The 21,374-nt window shown below is 40.5% G+C and overlaps 1 protein-coding gene across 4 annotated transcripts in view; it reads left to right on the top strand.

Annotated features, from left to right (window-relative positions):
* Nucleotides 1–21,374, top strand: part of TGFBRAP1 (transforming growth factor beta receptor associated protein 1) — a 64,582-nt gene that overhangs the window by 16,652 nt on the left and 26,556 nt on the right. For all 4 annotated transcript variants that reach the window (XM_054010398.1, XM_054010373.1, XM_054010381.1 and 1 more), the window contains exon 4: nucleotides 7,058–7,212. In XM_054010398.1, coding sequence (XP_053866373.1) covers nucleotides 7,058–7,212 — 155 coding nt within the window. The remainder of the gene's footprint in view (nucleotides 1–7,057; nucleotides 7,213–21,374) is intronic.

Genomic DNA, 21,374 nt, shown 5'->3' with positions numbered 1-21,374 from the left:
TCAAAAATACTTCATGGAAAAGACCATGAGGCCTCAATCAGAGCAGGCCAGGGAACTCTTTGTCCCCCCTCCCCCCCCCCTTACAGTGGCCTTACTCAGCAAGGTTTGAGCCTCCTGCTGCTAAGCACAATATCGGTGCCAGAGAATCTACCTTCAGACCTCCTGGTGGGATCCTCTCGGGAGCCCAGGAAGCACACTCAAATGCATGAGACTGCTTTCCTTGAAATCCACTTTGAAGAAGTCTGATTCAGCTCTGAGCAAGACTAGCATCTCATCCCAAGTGGACTTAGAATGTACTAAGTCCCAGAGGCTTGACAAGAAAGCTCTTAAACATCGGGCTCTGTTGATAATAGAACGTGATCTGTTGGTATTGTCCTCCTTGGCACCTCCGAAACCTCTGGATCCATCAGCACCAACAAAGATGTTCACTGCCTGTTCATAGCAGTTTTCAACAGCATCTCTCTGGCTCCAGTGGTCTGGGCAATGATGACCTGCTTGCACTGGGGAGAACTGGGTCCCATACTGCTTAACAGGACATCTTCATACTGCTGGATCCAAAATCCCCTCCATCGGGTCTGTTCCTTTTCAGAGATGTCATAACATCACCTAGGGAGTCAACAACTTGAAGTTTATTTCCCACTCTTTCCTTGAGATACAACTTCTCTCCAGTGGCACCGATGGTACTACCTCTGGAACAGGAATCCATTTTCTCCTCATCAGGAAACTCCGAACCAACTGAGGACCCTTCGTTTCCTTACCCTACATCTCCTCTGCTGCCCGAAAGACTTAGACCACCTTGGGATCAACCTCCACATTTAGCTCTGAGTTGCTGTCACCCCTTGCCAGGAGGCCTCCACATCCCCCTTTCGACTCTTCCTACTGGCCAGGGGTGTATTGGGGCCCTGGGACCAATACACCCCTGCAGAGTTGGTCAGATCTGCTAGGGAGTTACTCCTTGCCTCCCCTCAGAGAAGGAAGAGCATTATGCACTGGATCCAGCAGTTCTGCTGGAACCAGCAAGGCTTCCACCTTCATCTCCAGACAAACCAGTAACCCCTTTGTCTCCTTCGCCTCTGCACCCCTACTTCCCCAAGTGAATTCAGGCAGTTCCAGGAGCATCTTTGTAGAGTTGCTAGTGAACTACAGATTCCTCTTGAAGAGATTCAGGAATCCTAGAACAAACTCCTTGACATCCTCTACTCAGAGTGGTAAGGGGCTAATCTTTGTTTTTCACCTCTCTCCCAACTCTTTGATGGTCAAAGTATCTTCCAAAAGGGCTAGACAGCAACACCCCTGGTCTACTTCTGTGGACAAAGAGGTTAAACGCCTAGACCTATTGGGAGAAAGGTGTTCTTATCATCTAGCTTTCAGTTCAGGATAGCCAGGTACTAATGGCCAAGTACAGCTTCCTGAACTACTCCAAGTTTGCAGAGTTCACTGACAGTCTTCCACAACAGGACAGAGCTTGTTTCCAGGTGGTGATGGATGAAAGCAAATTAATAGCAAAGACCAACCTCAAATTTGCAGCTGAAGCTGCTGATACATCCTGTAGAGCCATGGCTACTGGCATTGTTAGAGAGTCATGGCTCCGTGTGTCAGGGTTCTCTAGAAAGGTTCAGAATAGTGTGGAGGACCTCACCTTCAATTAATCAGTTATTCAGTCAGAAAACTAACATCCCTACCTAGAAGGACTATAGGGCTACCCTCTGCCCCATGAATAAGGTTAAGATTTTATCACTGTTATTTTTAGTAAAAGTCAGGGACAGATCACAGACTTCAGTGAATTTTTGTTTATTGCCTGCGACCCTCCATGACTTTTACTAAAAATAACAGTGATAAAATGGGGCTGAGCCCCAGCCCTGCTGTGAAGGAGGGGAGTCCAGCACCCCCTGTGGCTGGGATCTCCGGAGGGCCCCCCTCCCCAGTGTTAGTAAAAGCTGATAGTTCCAGGATCCCTCAGCTGTGGGGCCGGTGGCTGGGAGTTGCCGGGGCCCCAGGGCTGAAATGGAAAATGGCATGGAGGACACAGAATTCAGATTCCATGACCTCCATGACATAATCTTACCCTTACTTATGAACCACCATGCAACAGGCAGCGGGTTTAAAGGACCTGCTTCCCTGCACCTTCTGCAATAGGCATACCATCCCAATCTCAACCCCCAGCGAAGCACTATTTTTGATGGGACCTCAAGAGCTTTGAGCCACTAAGCCTGACATTGCCGGACCTTCACACACCATTTGGAGGTCATCTAGTGCACTCTGTGAACACATGGAGTGCAGTAACAATAGACCAATGCATGCTGAACATCATCCATTCTGGGTATATGAATGAGTTTGCATCCCTACCTCCTCCACAGTCACCTTCCCCTTTAACTTTCGGGGATTGCTCTCAAGACTATTCTCAAACAAGAGGTGCACTCCCTTTTAGAGTGAGGAGCAATAGAACATGTGTCCCCTGAATACCAAGGGGGCAGCTTTTATTGGACTTATTTCCTTATATGCCAAAAGAAGGGCGCATGGAGACTAATTCACCACCACCACCACCCTGACTGCTTCATTTGCAAACTCAAGTTCCATACAGTTATGCTGGCTCCTGTAATATCATCACTAGAAAAGGATGTGATTTACAGCTCTCAATATGAAGGATGCTTACTCTCCTGTAGATATTCATCCCGCTCACAGACGCTTCCTAAAGTATTTGCAGTAGTGGCAGCTCACACCAGATGCCTCGGTCTCGTTGTCTTCCCCTGCCTTGATGACTTGTTCCTTGTTACCAAGTCGTGCCAGAAGGCCCATGCTAAACCTCTCTTCCCTGGGGGTCAGTGTAAATGCCGAAAAATCTGTTCGCACCCCCGCATAGTCTCTGGACATCATTGGGGCCACACTGGATTCAATTATTGCAAGGGCATACTTGCCAATAGACTGGCTTCAGACCATGAATAGTATTGTAGCCCCAATGGCAATCAACCCTCCAGTACTGGTCAAAACATGCCTGTCTCTTCTAGGTCATATGTCATCATGCACTCATGTCACCCCATTCGCAAGGCTCCACCTTCGTTGCCTTCAAATATGGCTCCAGTTGGTATACTCTCCAAACCGCCATCCTATGAATTGCATGGTAACAATTCCTGCAAAGGTAGTTTTCTTTCCTACTATGGTGGACAAATCCTCCACAGATGAGAGTGGATGTCTCCTTTCTCCCCACTTCTCCAGACCAGGCCCATTACTACAGATGCATCCTTTTTTGGTTGGGCCGCTCACTTGGACAGCCACACAGCACAAGGCACCTTGACGCCACAAGAGTCTAGGATGCGCATCCATATTCTGAAGGTATGAGCAGTCCGGAAGGCATGCCGAGGCCTCTTTTCTGTTCATCCACTACATCCTTATGCTGTCAAACAGTGTTATGACAGTCTTCTACATCCACGAACAGGGAGGCGCAAGATCCATCTCCCTGTGCGCAGAAGCAGTTAGCTTGTGGAACTGGTGCGTAGGCAACCAAATCACCCCATCAGCAGCCTACCTTCCCAGAAAACAAAATATGCTCCGACTCCCTCAGCTGACATTTTTCAGTTGACTACAAGTGGGAGCTCCACAACTTGGTACTGCACAATCTTTGATCTATGGGGAACCCTAATCAGAGATCAGTGCGCCTTCATAGCGAACAGAAAATGCAACACACTGCTGCAGGGGAGCCCCAGGTCACCACTCCCAAGGAGAGAGATTACTTCTTCCTTCATCAGATCACCTGAACTATGCATGCCTTCTGCTACAACCCTTGTCACGAGTTTTGTGCAAAAGCTGGCAGGACAGGACATGAGTTATCCTGATCACCCCCTACTGGCTTAGACAATTTTGGTTCCTAAATCTCCTGTGCATGTAATCTTGAGTAACGATCATCCTCCCAACATTCCCTGAGCTCCTGGCCTCGTGAAATGGCAAGATCAGGCACCCCAATCTGTATTCGTTTTACCTCAGGGGTTGATTTTTGGATGGGCATCATCCTTAGAATGCTCATGTTCCACAGTCATACGAGACATACTCTCTAACATTAGGAAGGATTCCACTAGGCAATGCTACCTGGCTAAGTAGAGAGAGTTTTCTCAGTCACATCAAAGGATCATTCTTCCAGAAGGTGTGGGTATCCCTGTCAGTTTAGACTATATCCTTTCTCTAAAGGCATCAGGGCTATCCATCAGCACCTTACAAGTCCACTGGGTAGCAATTAGTGCCTACCATCCTCCTTCTGAAGATTACTCAGTCTTCACTCTCCCACTGACCATTAGATTTTGGAAAGGCCTAATCAGAACTTTTCCACCTATTCATAAGTCTACTCCTCTGTGGGACTTGAACCTTGTTCTCTCAGCACTCACAATGCCACCCTTTAAACCCATAGCTTCCTGCTCCATTTCCCTTCTCTCCACAAAAGTTGCATTCGTTGTGGCCATCCCCTCAGCCAGAAGGGGTGGCAAGCTTGGAGCAATGATGGCGGATCCTCCTTGTACTGTATTCCATGAAGATAAAGTTCCACTACGTTTATACCCCAGATTCACCCCCCCAAGGTTGTTTTGAAATTTCACTTGAGCCACTTGAACCAATCAGTCCCCTTAGCTGTGTTCTTTCCTAAACTGCACACTTCCTCAGAGGAACAGAGTCCACACCTTCGATGTCCAGCTGTCCTTGGTGATGGTCTTTGTAGGTAAAAGACCAACTGGGAAGTCCCATAGACTATTCATCACTATAACAGACTTGGGGGACAAGTGATCTCTACTCAGAGGATCTCCAAATGGATCTCTGGCTGAATTCTACACCATCAACTATCAAACCTTCCCTCGCACCCCCCACCACGGATAAGAACTCATTCCACGAGAGCACAAGCAACGACTATGGCATCACTTCAGAAGGTATCCCTTCTTGATAGCTCTAAAGCAGCCACATGGGGCTCTGTTCACACCTTTGTGAGACACTATACCCTAGTCCAGGACTCCTCTGCTGATGCCTCTTTTAGAAGGGCTGACCTTTGCTCAGCCCTGCCATTTACATCTTTGCACTCCCCTCCTACTTAAGTACTGCTTGTTAATCACCTTCAGTGGAATACAATAGGGACAATCACTGGAAGAAGAGGAGGCGGTTACTTACATGAGGAGTGTAGTCCCTACCTGTATTCCACTACCTGCCCTCTCCTCCTCTGATTCATGGTGGAGAAGGAACTGGAGAGGCAGTCGGTCTGGTCCGCTTTTTATCCCCTCGGTCGGCGGCACGAGATGAGCCAGAGCGCATGGATGCGGACCAATGGACGCTACTTTCGAATTCTCTGGCTACTGGCTCATGGTACGCATGTGTAACCTCCGGTGCAATACAGATAGGGACCACATATCTCAAAGAAACTCCAGTTATGAGATTCTTTACGAGATTGGTTTTGAACTGAGTAAAGTAAAACACTTGCAATCTTTATGCACGAGTCATCTGACTGATACCATTGTGCATAAAGTGGAGCACGTGTGTCTGCCACTGCAGCCCTCACTTGTAATTTTACACAATTTTTTCCTTCAAGGGAACACTGTCAACTTAAAATTTTGTAAGTGAGTTGAGTAGTTTGTGGTAATACATCTGCAGAGGACACCTCTTCCTCCTGCCAAACCCTTTTGTAGGTGTGGAATCACACTTTATAACATTTTCTCTCTTTTTGGTTGCTGTGTAAGATGATCAGAAACAGGGTAAACAAGCTATTTGAAAAAGTTGACAAATGCAGATAGTAAAAAAATTGAAAATACCAATGTTTTTTGTTTACTAAAACATAGGTGGTATCCATTAAAAACAATGCCAAAAAAACTTTAGAAGTGATTTCAAGTTGGCTTTCCTTTAGCTATGGATTTCAGTTTCATATCTACATTGACTATTATATAGCTTTGTATATTATGGTAGAACCTTGCTAAGTTGCACTGGAATCTGTTTTCAAGCCTACAGTTCACTAAAGCATGAATCATCTAAGCAGTACCAACATAGGTAATGTTGCTCTCCCTGTGAACCAGTGGAAAGCAAAACACTGAGCAATCCTCAGAACTCAGTAATACACCAACAATCAGCTGTATGTTGCTCTAGGTCTGGCTTAAGAGCTTGGTCACAGAACAAGGTGACACTTGTGTTGAGAGTATGTTGTTTCTGGTTTTGTCTCTGGCAATCATAAATTGGAATGTTTCCAGTTTAGTGAGGGGTGTGTGTGAGAGCCGATGTATCTGTGTAATTACAGGGTACCCCAGCCTTGTATTATGAATTTTTACTACTTCTGCACAATGTACTTACCCACCCTTCTGTGATGACTGTGAAAATGACCATGAAAAATACTTTTCCCTGACAAATATGCAAATACAGGTTTGCAGGCTGGGGTGCACCTTTTTTTTCCCTGTTTCATGATATACTAAGATGTACAGAAAACTTTCTGTACTAGAACACACATTTATGCCTGTGAAAATGAAGAAAAATTTCTAGTATGAGTGGACTTAATTTATTTTTGTAGTTTTTTAAGGACAAACTTAGTTATAGTACAGGGATCGGTAACCTTTGGCCTATCAGGGTAAGCCCCTGGCAGGCTGGGCTGGTTTGTTTATCTGCTGTGTCTGCAGTTTCGGCCGATTGCGGCTCCCACTGGCCGTGGTCCGCCACTCCAGGCCAATGGGGGCTGTGGGAAGTGGTGTGGGCCGAGGGATGTGCTGGCTGCCTTTCCCACAGCCCCCATTGGCCTGGAACGGTGAATCACAGCCAGTGGGAGCCGCGATCGGCCGAATCTGCAAACGTAGCAGGTAAACAAACCGACCTGGCCCACCAGGGATTTACCCTGACTGGCCGCGTGCCAAAGGTTGCCAATCCCTGGTATAGTATAAAATCGGTTAAATATATTAATTGCAAAGATGAGCTTCAGAACTTGAAAACAGAGACAACTACGCTTTTATATCATTCGGTTATTCTATAGCAATGTTAATGTTTAATGAAGTCTCTAGAAATCAGTTTGTACTGTTCAAAATGCCAATTGCCAATTTTTTTTGTCTTCTCTACTCAGGAAAGGTAATTGTAGCTACCAATAAAGGTGTGTACATCTTGGTGCCATTACCTCTAGAAAGACAGATTCAGGATCTTCTAACCAGCCACAGAGTGGAAGAAGCCCTAGTCTTAGCAAAGGCAGCCCGAAGAAACATTCCAAAAGAGAAATTTCAGGTTTGTCCTACCTTGAACATATGTCAAAATATGTGGAAGCTGGTCCAGTGGCAAAGAAGTAACTGAAGAGTGAGAGCTTGCTAGGGAGAAATCTAATATCTCCTGTTCCTTGGGTCTGAGGAGTTAGGTATGCTGCTGTCTTGACTCTAGGTTGAGTTGGCAGTGCTGAGTATTACTGTCTGGATGTCTTCTCAGTTTTCTCAAAGGTGTTAATGGCATCATTAAAAGATGGTGCATGTTTTATCATGCTGGTAGAGATCATGTGCTATAAAGGTGAGAAGGTGAGAGAATGGATAGAAAAGCGAATGAAGAGTTGTGCTTTTTACCTAGATTCTCCTTGTGCAGGACAGGTTGCCTCATCATGGTGAAATCATCCCACTTTTTCAGTGTTGTGATTTTTTTGAAATCTCGATCTATAGAGCATATAATAAAAAAAAAAAAAAAAAAACCCAAACCTGAGAATAAGTGAAGAACCACATGGGCAAACTTTTGTAAAGTATCTGTCCAACTATTTAACACATTAAGATTACAGAACAAGACATTTTGGTTTTAAGGAGAAAAAAAAATTTTGTGTGGATGTGGATCAGTTCCTTTTGCAATCTTTATTTTTAGTTTATGAAATCTTATCACTTCTAACATTTTCTAGATGTGTAAGGCAGCCAGAAGGGACCACTGTGATGATCTAGCCTGACTGCTATATAACACAGGCCATAGGACTTGCTTGGATTATGTTCTGCTTAAAGTCTAATAGTTGTGATTGGACTAGAACATATCTCTTTAGAAGAACATCCTTTCTAGATTAAAAAAATAAATTCCAGTGACGGAGAATTCACCACAACCCTTGATAAGTTCCATTAATTATACTCACTATTAAAAATAAACAAAAGTTGCATTTTTTTTCTAGTCTGAATTTGTCTAGTTCCAACTTTCCATCTAAGGGTCTCAATTCTTTATGAATACTAATGCCTCACAAACATGTGACGTAAGCTTTATGCCCATTTCACAGATAAGGCGGATGGAAAACTAAAGCAAAGGTGACCTAACCAAGTGAGATGATGGCAGTCAGGAATAGAACCCGAGAGACTTGACTCAGGCACCTGTTGTAACTCCTGACAAATACAATCTTAGTTACACACATATATGTATGTGTGTGTGTGTGTATATATCTTAGTTACACACATATATGTGTGTGTGTGTATATGTGTGTATATATATAATATACATACATACATCTATCTGTGTGGTTTACTTGTATATGGATGCATTTTAAAAAGTGAAATTCAGTGCTGACTTAATAAGATAATACTAGATAATACTTGGTCCTGCCATGTGTACAGGGGACGGGAATAGATGACCTCTCGAGGTCCCTTCCAGTCCTGTGATTCTATTATGACTATTGGTTGTCATCACAAGCATTCATGAGGCAGAATCTCAGTTGGAAACTACTTTTGTTGAGCCATTGAGATGTGTGTATCTGTTCCCGTCCTCCCACATGTGCGTGAGCTTCTAAGAGCAGGTCTACACTTGAAATGCTGAGCTACAGGTTTTGGTGAAGACACTACTACGCCAATGGGAGAGCTGCTTCTGTCGATGTAGTTAATCCATTTCCATGAAAGGCAGTAGCTGTTGACGGGAGAAGCCCTCCTATTGATATAGTGCTATCTCCACTGGGGATTAGCTCAGTATAACCATGTTGCTCAGGGGTGTGGATTTTTCACACCCCTGAGCAATGTAGTTCGTAGTGTAGATCTTTCCTAGATGACCGAGTGGAGTAAATATACTAATAAACACTTTTGTAGTGGAAGCCCAAATATACAGAGAAGTAGCATGAAGTCACCACAAATGCATTAAAAGAACATAGTTCTTAAAAAAATAAGCTTCAAGTGCTCAAGAAATTAAAATGTAATAAAACATTGACCCAATAAATGAATTTGATCGAAATAAGATTTATTTTTCTCCAAGTAAATGACATTTTTAAACTTGTAGAAATATATCATTGTTCCAAAGCACCATTAATCATCTTTCTCTGACTTCCTTCTCTTTGAGGCCTTCTTTGGTCACTATAATGACATTCAACAATGGGTTTTTCTCAATAGTCTGGGAGCATCTGTAATTCAGTGGGCAAGTTAATGATAGGCAAGGGAGAGGTGTCTTTTTTCTGTTTGTTTTGCATTTTAAAAAAATGCAGAATTATTATTTTAATGGTGTCACCCTCTGCAGCAAGACAGTGGGGGAATTACTGCCCTTCCAGGTCCTCCGGTTGGTGGAAACTGATAATAGTGTTGTTGAAAATGGGTTAAGTTTGGTAGCATTCTGAAAGCCCTTTCTCCCAGGAATGTAATGGTACCAAACATGGCAAATCTCAAACAATTATGTAAATATAGTCAAGAAAACGTTTAAAACCAACAATTTTTTTTTCGGTGTACTTTAACACAGACATGTCAAATATGCAGCCCTCTCAAAATTAAATTGTGGCTTTCAACTGATAGTACTGTTATCAGTTAATGCTCAGAACGTGATACCTGATCAATTTTTTTAATGGTACAGATTGTTGTAAATGGAAGGAGTGCTTCAAGTTGATTTGTCTTCACTGGGAAAAAAAGAAGCAATTCAGTGGTATTGATTATATATTTGGGAGGAGTTTTGAAAAGGAAATTGGGTTTTTAAAAGGTTGCCAGTTCCCTTCTGTGCACTTGGTTTAGATGAAGCCCTAGAACATGAAAACAGAGCGGTGAAAGCGGTTGGGAGATTTGTGGGGTATGACACAGCATCCAAAGGCTCGTTCCTCCTCCCCTCGCCCTTCCCCCCGCCCCCCCCCCAACCCCAGAACTCAATTGAATTTCGATCAAAATTTTAAGGATAGCAGAAGTAACCATGCACCATTTAAACCAGTGGTGGGCAGCCCGTGGGCTGCAGATTGCCCACCTCTGATAAATGCCAGGAAGGGGCAATTTTAAAGCTACAAGATAAACTTACTCTTACTGGCAACCCATTCACATATAACAGACTGGAGCTCATTAATGTCAAGATGGAAGGCGTCTTCAGTGATGAGATAGCTACAAGTTGTCAGTTGACTGGCTACTTTGGATCATGACTTTGCTGGAGCCTTGGATAATTCTTTGGGTTTTGAGGACTTCATACGTGTATGGGCTCCAGACTAAAGCTGTGCTCAAATGCAAAGATGAAAGTCAGAGTGAAGGTGGTTGGGACTGTTACAGAGCTAAATGCAGACAGATCATTGTTTGTTTGTTTGTTTGTCCTGGTTGCGTCCTAATCTGTGTGGTGCTGATCTATATGAGACTTTGGGCAAGTACAAGTTCTTCATGGTACAACAATACATGTTCGAATGTGATGGAACAAGGTGTGACGCTTTATGAAAGAGAGGTGACCATGTTTCCACTAATGTATCATCATTGATATATCACCACTGTTGCACAATTGTGATAAATCGGGTAAGGTATCATCGGAAAAATTATAGTCTGCTAAGTATGATTATCCTGTTTATATGCATATAATTATGAAACTTTGCTATGTATTTGTATCTCAAACCTGTTGTGTTTTTGGGTAACAACCCCAAAACAGATTTACATCAAGGCTAGCCAGCCTGCTTGATGGCCTATTAAGGACAATCAGCTCTTTCAGGGACTCCTCCTGATGTCTCTTCAGGCAGCACGTAGACAGTGCTTGCCTCATGTCTCAGCAAGGCACATGTGACCCAGGACTCCATGTTTTGCCATTAACTTTTCATGTACCTGGACTAAGAGTATAAATTGCAGACTGTGACATTCGTCTCTTTCCTGCTCCACATCTTTGGATTATGATTTCTAACAAAGAAGAGCTTAGAGCAATGGACTGATGACCCCAATGTTTGAGATGAACTAGAGAGACTTATTAAAAACTGGCAGATTTAATGTCACTGCTATTATCTTGATCTACAAACTCTGAAATCAACTGTAATGTATACGATTCATTTTAACCTCTGAATAACTCTCTTCCTTTTTCTTTAATATAAACCTTTAGTTTTTAGTTACTAAAGGTTTGGCTGCCAGTATGGTTTTTAGGTAAGATCTGAAGTATATTTTGACTAGGGGTGTGTATGTGGTTTTTTGGAACTGAAAAACCTAATGTATGTGATTTTTGGGGGTTTTAATAATAATTTATTGCAGAAGTCTGGTTTGACTGGGTGGCGCATGAGGGGCTAGAGTGCCTGAAAGGGATTGTCTGTGACTTCGTAATAACTAGTATAGTATTTTGATTTGGTGAAATCTTATGATAGAATCTACCACCAGTTTGGGGTACATGCCCTACTTTCTGGCAGTCTGACCTAAGTCTGGCATTCTTAGCTGTGTCCCCTACCAGGCAGCATGATACCGGGTATATGTGCAAGACAAAAAGCAATCCAGTGCATGCTGTGCATGGTATTCCCAAGCCAGCATCTCCTGACAATGTGACCCAGTGGCTTATGCCAGCAGGGGCCTTTCAGCATAGAAATCATAGTTGGTATGGCTGAGGAACAAGCTCTCAGCAAACAGAAACTTGTAACACCTGCCTGAATTTGCTTGAACATTCAATTATGAGGCTACAGAGAAAATACTGGACCTATGTTGAAGTCCACCTCGTGTTTGACATGTATGCAGAAGAATCAATTAAAAAGCTTACCAAAAAGAAGATTCCATAGCATTGCTCCTGTCTAATACAAAATTGTTGATTCCACAAACATCCCCAATGTTGCAGTGAAGAAGCTACTGTCTCATATTCACACAAAGGATGAATCAACCATACATCTTGCAGGAAAAATGCTCCAGCATGTAAAGAATTGCGCGAGGGTTTTTGTTGTCACATAGCATAATGAAGCTGCTGCCTCATGCTGTTCAGTGGAGTTTCTTAGTAGTTCCCATGAGGAGGCTGCCATTAGAATTCTCTTGCATGCCATCAATGTCACAAAGAGAAGTGCTACTAAACTCAATTTTTGCACAAGGCACAGATGTTCTAGTGCTCTCTGTGGGATGCTACAGAAGACTTCCACAAGATGGTTTTTGTGCCTACTACTGGTGAACAGAATCACTGTATATCCCTCAGATGTTTCTATCACTTGAACCATTAAAAGTCACTGCACTGCTATGTTTCCACACCCTTTCAGGATGTGACACTACTGTAACGTTAGCTGAAAAGATCAAATTATCTTACTGGAAGGCATTTAATTCAGCCTCAAAAGAGTCTCTCCTAGCTCTGAATGGCTGAGACAATCACTGGTGAGGTCATAAATGAACTGGAGGCATTCATGTGTGGAGTTTGCCATTTGAAGACAAACATTATGACACTAGCAGATCTACGTTGGTGGATACTTTCCAAGAAGCAGACAAATGGAGAAAAATTGCCACCAATGAGGGGTGTATTTATCTGTTGTTAAAAGGGTAAATTTTCAAGCAGTGCAATGGCTCCAGGATAATTGAGTACATCCCAAACTACCCTCCCCTCAGGCCTGGATAGGTCTTGGAGGTTGCATTGATCACAGCAGTTGTGTGAATTACCAGGCACTCCCAGATCAATCCTTTTGATAATCAAATACTCATGTGCAAAGACCAAATGCTCACCACCTTTCAAATGTTTGGCCAGCAGCCTGCCTTGTATGGAGATATGCGAGTGCAGCATGGACGAGGATTAATGTGACAGCATGTCTAGCAATGTTGCCCTAGAATGATAACTTTGATGAATAAATGTTTTCAGTCCTACCATGTCAAGGCTAACTTCCTTAGGATTACCAAAGATCATTCTATTTTATGTAAGCAATACATCCCTTTGTTAAAGTATAAACTCTCAAATCTATATATAAAAAGTTATAGATTTGACGTTTGGAACAGTTATGTCTGTGGGAGAAAGGGCTTTCTAACGATACCCACTTCTGACATTGTTTTCTCAGAATTTCCACCAACGGGTGGACTGGGAGCTGGTAGGCAGGAGAAGGCAGCAATTCTCCCCTCCTCCTGCCGTTATGGTGCAGAGGGTAAAACCATTGAAATTATGATTCTATTAATTTTTATGAATCAAGTGACACCTTCCTTGCCTTTTTATTACTAACTTGCCCAGAGAATAAGATTGTAATACATTAAGTTCCCAAGCTACAACTTAAGTGCTATGTCAGTGTTAAGTTTTGAAGGTGACTTGTGAAATTTTTAAAAAACGAAAAGATCACAATCTCATTTTAATGATGCATGAAGAAATCCTGGATGGCTTTTGTCTAACTCCCCCTGTTTTTAATTTTACTTTAAAACATTTAGGTATTGTCTTATCTAGAAAATTCTGTGGCGTATGGAGCACTAATGATGTAATAACTTCACAAGCAAATGAAGTATGACAAACTGAAAGGGAATTTTAATCATGGATTTATCATGGCTTTGATAAGTCTAGTACCCAGTGAGTAGATGGGAGAAAGATGTCTTAGATTCAATAGTGTCCCTCCTTTATGGTGTGATAGTCTGCAAATATTTGAGATGGCTGAGAAGTATTGCGGGGAAGACCAGACTTCTAATTCCCAATATATCGGAGGAACAAAATAGGCAGGAAAAAAAAAATCAAGCGCTTTTTCAAATCATAAAGAAGCAAACCAAGACTGGTACCCCAAGGACAATGTCACATTATATTTAACACCTTTCCATGCCACAAGGCTAAATAATTTCCCCTGTACTACTTTCATTTAAGTTGTATGGATGAAGTATGGGAAAGACCATACCACACTCTGTTCGTGCCACATATTTAACTGCAATCCATTATTTAAAAATAAAGATGATTCAGGACTTCTGGAACTGAAAGTATTTCCAAGTTGTACATTTTTACAGTTTTTAGAATAAATCTCTGTTCCTACGTACTTTATGTAAGCTAAGAACAATTTTCTCCAAGATTTACCAAATTACTCCACGTAGGCATCTCAAACACTTCAGTACATGCAAGCAAATGTGACTTTCACAGTTGTCCAGACATCTGAAGAAAGTGTTGGGATTTATCCACTGCTTTGTCTACTACAGTTCAGTTCAAATTTTAAAAATTGCCCAAAAATTGCCATGAAAGTACATTAAGTATGGGTAAAATCAAACGCTCAATAAACCATTTCTGTTTCCCCTAAAGCAGTTAGCATAGAGACAACCAATTACCTTAAATCTCTATGTACACTACGTAGAATAACTGTTACCATAAGTTATCAACGTAGTGTGCATGTATGAAAACAACTGATATCTTTGCCCAGACTTGACCTGTATCCCTTTAGTTTTTCCAGGGTGAGAGGAACTTTCTATAGTTAGTTCTTTCTTCATAATCTGGACCTTAGGTTTGGGGCTTTTTTTTTTTTTTATTGCAACATTGCTCACATTTGTTGGATCCTTCCATTTTAACAGAATTGTCTTCCAAAAATTTCTTCAGACTCAGGCTAGCTCTCTGAGCCTTGGCTTCTGGCCACAGGTTATTTTTTTCCCAAAACCACTTGAAAGATTAACATCACAAAGAAAATAAATTTATTTATCCTAGTTAATTAATAGGGATTCCAATTCTACGGCTGAACTAGAATCCCCAAATAAATGGGTTAGTCATGTCATGTATAGCTGACATGTGGTCTTTAGTATATAAAGAAGGCTGCATCCGTCGCCTCATTAAGAAATGCTTTCTTAATCTGTTGCATTTTCTTTCAGTTTTGAGTAAGGGCAAGTCAAAAGAAATAAAGATTTTGCTTCCTATACAGAATATTTTTTTGTAACCGCTCTTAAAGACCTTGTCCTTTTTACTATTTATATCATTTAAATGTTCATTAAAATGTTAGATGTTTCCATGATGACAGAACAATATCCTAATATAAAAGCTTAAGTATATTTATGTAAAATGTTGTCCCAGGTCATTGTAGACCAGTTTTTATGAAAAGGAAACAAGCAAATGTATGAAAAATTGCAATTGCATTTTTTTTCTAAATTGTTTAAACATCTTAACATATAGTCTAATAGGAATTAGTGTCATATTCCGATAGGGAATATTATCAATTGGAATAACTTTATTGAAGCCAAAAAGGAGAAATTATTCCAAATTTAGCCCACCAGATTTAATAAGGTAAGAGGTAAAACCTCAGTAGACTTTTCCTTTTGGGAGTTTGAGACATAATTTTTTTCCCATACAATCCCTTCCCTCAAAACAACCACCTACCTACCTTTTGGCTTCATCCTACTTAAATAATACAGCTGTCAAATCACCCAATGCTGGGCTATTGTGTGATAGCTACTGTTTAAGATCTTAAAATAGAGAGAGAACAAATTGCTGTGTTCTAACTTGATGTGTATACTATGCTGGGAGGTTTCTCCTTAGATTTTATAAGGAATGTGTTTCTCATTAAGAATTTTTTTTTTTGGGGGGGGGGAGTTGACTTGACAGTTGATGTGGACCCAGTCTCTGCATAGCAATGACCGGAACCGATATACACTTCCATTCTGTAACAGCATATAGGATTTTGCCTCAAGAAAAGTAAATTTTTGCTTCTCACTCACTAATCTGATTGTACTAATCAACCACTCCTTTAATCCACAAATTTAGATTTCTAGCTTTAGTGTTGCTCCTAAATTCTAATTTCAGATGTTTTCCTTTATTTGAATGTTTCTCCAAACTTTCATTTCATTTTTTAGGCTCATTATCTTTATAGTTTCTAGTCTTCTGGAAAGACTAAAAGGGCTTCTATGTTTAACAAGTCTGAAGACAAACTTGATACATTGTCTTATTGCTTTTAATATGAATAAAGCCAACTATCCAGAAGGAAAAACTTCTCTCCAGAACTGATTCCTCAGGAAGACATTCATGGTGAGATGGGGCTGGGATAACAGAAGTGGTGGTTTCTCACCTATTTGCGAGGTTACTTAGGCGGCATAATTTTTAAAAAAAATTATAGTATAAACAAGCAAAGTACGATGAGGAAATTTTAGAAGAAGGGGGACTCTCAAATGGCCTCATTCTAAATAGATACGAGCACCCACTTTTCCCAGGAAGAACACATCCCAACAAAGTCTAAAGATGAAATTAAAAATTAGTTGAAAACACTGATTGGGAAACGGGGAGTCAGTCTGTAAAGTTTCCACCTTCCTCATTCAGTAACATCAAAATAGAGTTTAAATGGAAGGTAAGTTACCTTGAAGCAGCTGGCTTCTACAGTGTAGCCTTCTGAAAATGTTACCAAAGAGCTGATGTTTAGAAGCAGCAACCTTTCCCCTCTTTGATTATCTGTCATTGCCACAGTCAAAGTACCTGTTTAGTTTTGCACAAGAGGCCCTGCTGGGAAAGAAATCTATAGGAAAATTCAGTTTAAAAGGAGTATTTTCCTCATCCCTTTATAAAACTTTTTACTAGTAATATTACCAAATTTTGCACCAGGTGTATTTTCTCCTCTACCTCTAGAATACCCAGCACTCGCTTTCTTGGTATGTTTGATTTTCCCCACCCTCCCCCAGCATTTTGATCTTCCTTTCCATTCTTTGAACTTTAAGCATGCAAACTGCAAATCCTTTTTTCTTTCAAAAGTGGTTTGTCCAACATTTTGTTTTAGCCTTGCTGTCCCTTTCCACCTTGCTCTCTTAAGAAAGAGGCTAATTTAATGCTGGTCATTTTATGATGGCAGAGATCAAGGGGATCTGTTAGTAGCATCTCCTGCCTGCCATTGTGGTTGGACAGAGAAGAGGCAGACAAAGCCACTTGTTTCAAGGCCTACGTACTAGGAGCTGGCGCCCTCTGTTTAAAATGCTTTCCCTCTTTGTGGGCATTTTTTCTGTGTTGATTATTTATCAATGATGATAGCCATATTGCCCTAAGACCGCATCTAAGCAAGTCTTGGGACAAGAAGTGACTGTTTCTGCCATTATTGAGAATAGACTCTGTCCCTTGACATAAATGTCACCCACTTAAAAAAAAAAAAAAAAAAAAAATCAAGCAAATTGCACTTTATACATGACTATGAACATGTTTTGCTGGAACACTCAAATGCAAGCTTTGTTTTGGGAATGTTTCTGGTGCACATTCCTTTGAATAATTCTTCATTCTTTGTACAATATAATTTTACCAAATATTAAAATTACCTGTAGACTTATAAATATGAACTGTGGCTTAAATGGTCGTTTTCTTGGAATTTAGTTACTTTGAAAATATACAGACTTAGCAGAGGTTGGGAAACACATTCTACTCTGTAGTGGTTATTTTGATTCTGTAGGACAGGTGAATTGTTACTCAAACAATTGCAAGTACAGCAGACTGTTTTCTTACTATTCTGCGCTGTCCTCTGGCTATTTTGTTTGACCCATTTAAAGTATAGCAGTCTATTTTAAATATTCAGTTTTTCACCTCATTTTTATTTAGTTTTAGTAAATTTGTCCTTGTCGGTTGTAGTTGCAAAGAACAAGAGTGTCTATTTTTCCTTATATGAACCTAAAGGAGCAATGTGGAATATTCTTATAAGGTCCTTACAAAATAAATCCACAAAACAAAGAAGGTAGGGGAAAAGAAGCATGTGGGGTAACTTATTCTGTAGCAGGTTGTATTTTGATGCCTCTTTAAAAAATAACATGTACTATAATATGCAGTTTTCAGCAGCTGGAAAAAGGCTTGACTATAGAGAGCGAGCTGCTGCTTGCTTTTTGTATTTTTCCAGAGATAAATGCAGAGCCAATAGTGTTAAACTAGCTGGGCCAAAAAAAAAGAAATGCTGTGAAAGCACATTTATATTACAATGGGGTCTTCAAATGACATGAATGCACTTTTTGTTGGTGTTGATCTTCAGTGGTACCACTAGTCAATTGATAATCTTCATTGTGCCTTGGTATTCCAAGATTTATATTATGGTTCATACATGCCCTCAGTTCTAGGGACACCTGAAATACAGTGCCATGGAGAGGCTCAATGGCATGGTGGAAAAATGACTTCTGAAACTGACTCTTCTTGCCTTTGTTAGTCACTGTTAATTTACAAACCTTTGTGTTCTAAATGGTCTTCCAGAATGAATAAACCCTCCCCTTTACTGGGTTCACTGAGTACATGAGCCTTGGCAAGTCGGTCAAATATTCCATTATGACCAAAGTAGATAAAAATTGTTCTTAAAAGTTTTAATATAAATTAAATACATTTTTCTTAATAAAAAACATGTTTAAAATTGAACTTGAAATTGTTAGCCTGTGTTGAGGCCTAAATTTACTATAAGCTATTAAAATAATCTCAATAAAAATATGCTGCATAAATGAGCCCTCTTCAAATTTTAATGAATTAAAGGTGCTGCTTTTTTAGTTATACAGAATCTGGGGGAAAATATCTTTAACCTCTTAGGTCAACTCAAGCTTTATATATGTCATGTATTTCATTAAGTATATATTTGCTGTCTTGGCAATGGAGTGAATGCTGTCCTTCCTTCCCCCCCCCAACCCCCCCCCCCCCCCCCCCCCAAGATATAGGAACTTTCTGTTGGGCAGAAAAGCTTTTGCCTTAAATTACCGTATATACTCGATCATAACCGGTTCGTTTATAAGCTAACACCCCCCCCCCCCCCCAGATGGATAAGTAAAAATGGAAAATTTTTATAACCTGTTCATAAACTGATCCTATAATTCAGGGATCAGCAAACTTTGGCTCCTGGGCCATCAGGATAAGCTGCTGGTGGGCCGAGATGGTTTGTTTATCTCAAGCGTCCGCAGGCACGGAGGTAAACCTAAGTAAACAAAGTGTCCCTGGTTGGAGCTGCTCCGGCGGGCCAGACCAGGCAGCACGACTACAGTCTGCCAGCCCCGGAGCTGCAGATGCCTCGGAGGCGGGGGGGAGAGCAGCATGGCCAGAAGCGGAGAGATTCTAGCCCCGCCTCTTCCCTTCTGGCTGTGCTGCCTCTCCTTGCTAATTCTGTTGGGGGGAGGGGCTGTGTCCCACCTCTCCCTCTCTATACCCGTTCATAAGCTGACGCCCTTTTCTGATGCTTCCCATTTTTACTAAAAGAAATTCGGCTTATGAACAAATATATACGGTACTTTTGGTTTAACTTTTTCTAGCAAGTGTATAGAGAAAACATTTCTTTTGGACTAGTTAGCTGGAAGTTGAGTCACAGGTTGGAAGAGGAAAACAAGTTTTCTTGCTTTTTCAACTCCCAATCTAAGACTAAAAAACAGGTTGGGGAGAAAATGAGATCTGCTAGTTCTCAAAAGGACATGGAGCCAGATTTTCAAAGGGTTTAAACATCTACAGATGCAGGCAGGTCTCCAGTGGGATCTTCAAACCTCCTTAGCAGGATAGATGCTTAACTACCATGGATTTTGATGGCAGTTGGGCACCTTGCCCTGCTTGGGCACTTTTGAGAATCCCATTAGGCACCTGTCTGCATCTTTAGGCACTTGGATACCTTCGAAAATCTGGCCCATGGTGACCAGAAACCAGCTATCAATTCACTATCTACAGCCTTTGCTTAATAAAGCAGTGTTAAATTGAAATTTGATACTTTATGTATCTAGCAAACTTAATTTTAAAATGCTTTTTTATACATTTTAACTGAATTCCAGTTTCCATTCAAATGTTGCGTGACACAAATTGAGAGTAAAAAAATTACCTAGTCAATAAGAAATGCATCATCCACCGTTGTTTATCATAAAAAATGTAAAAATTAAGAATTTGAATACGTGTTTTAAGCATATAACTGTTTAAATGTATAGGGATCATATACCCTCTCAGTTAGCAAAAAATTTGGTTGCAAATCAACTGTTAATGGTTATATCAACCAATGAGAGTGAATCTTGCTTTAGGAAAATAACTGAAAAGTTTCATATACAAAATACAATTAATATCAATGTAAATCAAAGTTTCCTGTTTGCTGATTTAAATCATGATTAAAGTCGGTTACTTAAAATCACTTTGTAAATCAATCCACCCTGTGGTAGGCCTCCGATTCTTGTGCAGTATCTTTCTGCATGCAATAGATTGTTGAGGAATACTACAATTTTCCTAGGTACTTCAGTTGAAAATTGGAGCTGTTAGCACTGTGTGTGTTGACAGCTTTCATAACACTGTTTAGAGCTTTGAGTAGTGTGTAAAAATCAATTTATATCAATGAAGCTGGCAGATTATCATAACTGTAGATGCTCCTGGAAACAAGAGGAACCAGCATCATGTGACCACCAGCAGGTGTGCTGCAGACTGCAATTTGAGAAGTGTATTTGTCTCTGTATTTTCATTAATACGGATACTTCTGTTAATACAGGGAATACCTAAAACATTGCATATACCTTTATCATTATCTAGTGACAACTAACTCAATATTTAGCTTAAAATATACTGGTCTGTTTCACCTCTGCTTTTATAGGTGGGGATGGGTTAATTTAAATAAATGCTATTTCTATGTTGATGAAAATGTGTATGCCAAGTATATAAAAATCTTGAAAGTAAAACTTCAGAAGGAAAGCTATAATAGAAATACTAGAAGACCCTTAGATTTGTAGCACTTTATAGTTGTTATAAGGTCTGGCTATTCCTACCTGTCTGCATGCACTTTTCCTTTTTTTTTCTTCCCCCTTTAAAGTATGGCTGTTGATTAATCACCGTTAACTCATGCGATTAACTAAAAAAAATTAATTGAGATTAATCGTACTGTTAAACAATAGAATACCAAATGAAATTTATTAAATATTTTGGGATGTTTTTCTACATTTCAAATATATTGATTTCTATTACAACACAGAATACAAAGTGTACAGTGCTCACTTTATATTTATTACAAATTTGCACTGTAAAAATAAACAAAAGAAATAGTATTTTTCAATTCACCTCACACAAGTATTGTAGTGCAGTTTCTTTATCGTGAAAGTGTAATTTACAAATGTAGATTTTTTTTTTTTTGTTACATAGCTGCACTCAAAAACAAAAGAATGTAAAATGTTAGAGCATACAATTCCACTCAGTCCTACTTCTTGCTAAGACAAACTAGTTTGTTTACATTTATGGGAGATACTGCTGCCTGCTTCTTATTTACAATGAGAACAGGCGTTCGCATGGCACTTCTATAGCCGGTATTGCAAGCTATTAATGTGCCAGATATGCTAAACATTTATATGATGTGTGTTAAAAAAATAATGCATTAATTTTGTGACTGAACTCCTTGAGGGAGAATTGCATGTCTCCTGTTCTGT

The sequence above is a fragment of the Malaclemys terrapin genome, chromosome 1 (genome assembly GCF_027887155.1).
Source record: "Malaclemys terrapin pileata isolate rMalTer1 chromosome 1, rMalTer1.hap1, whole genome shotgun sequence".
Taxonomy (NCBI): domain Eukaryota; kingdom Metazoa; phylum Chordata; order Testudines; family Emydidae; genus Malaclemys; species Malaclemys terrapin.
Note: the sequence above shows the minus strand (reverse complement) of the source record. Positions and strands in the feature narration are given on the sequence as shown.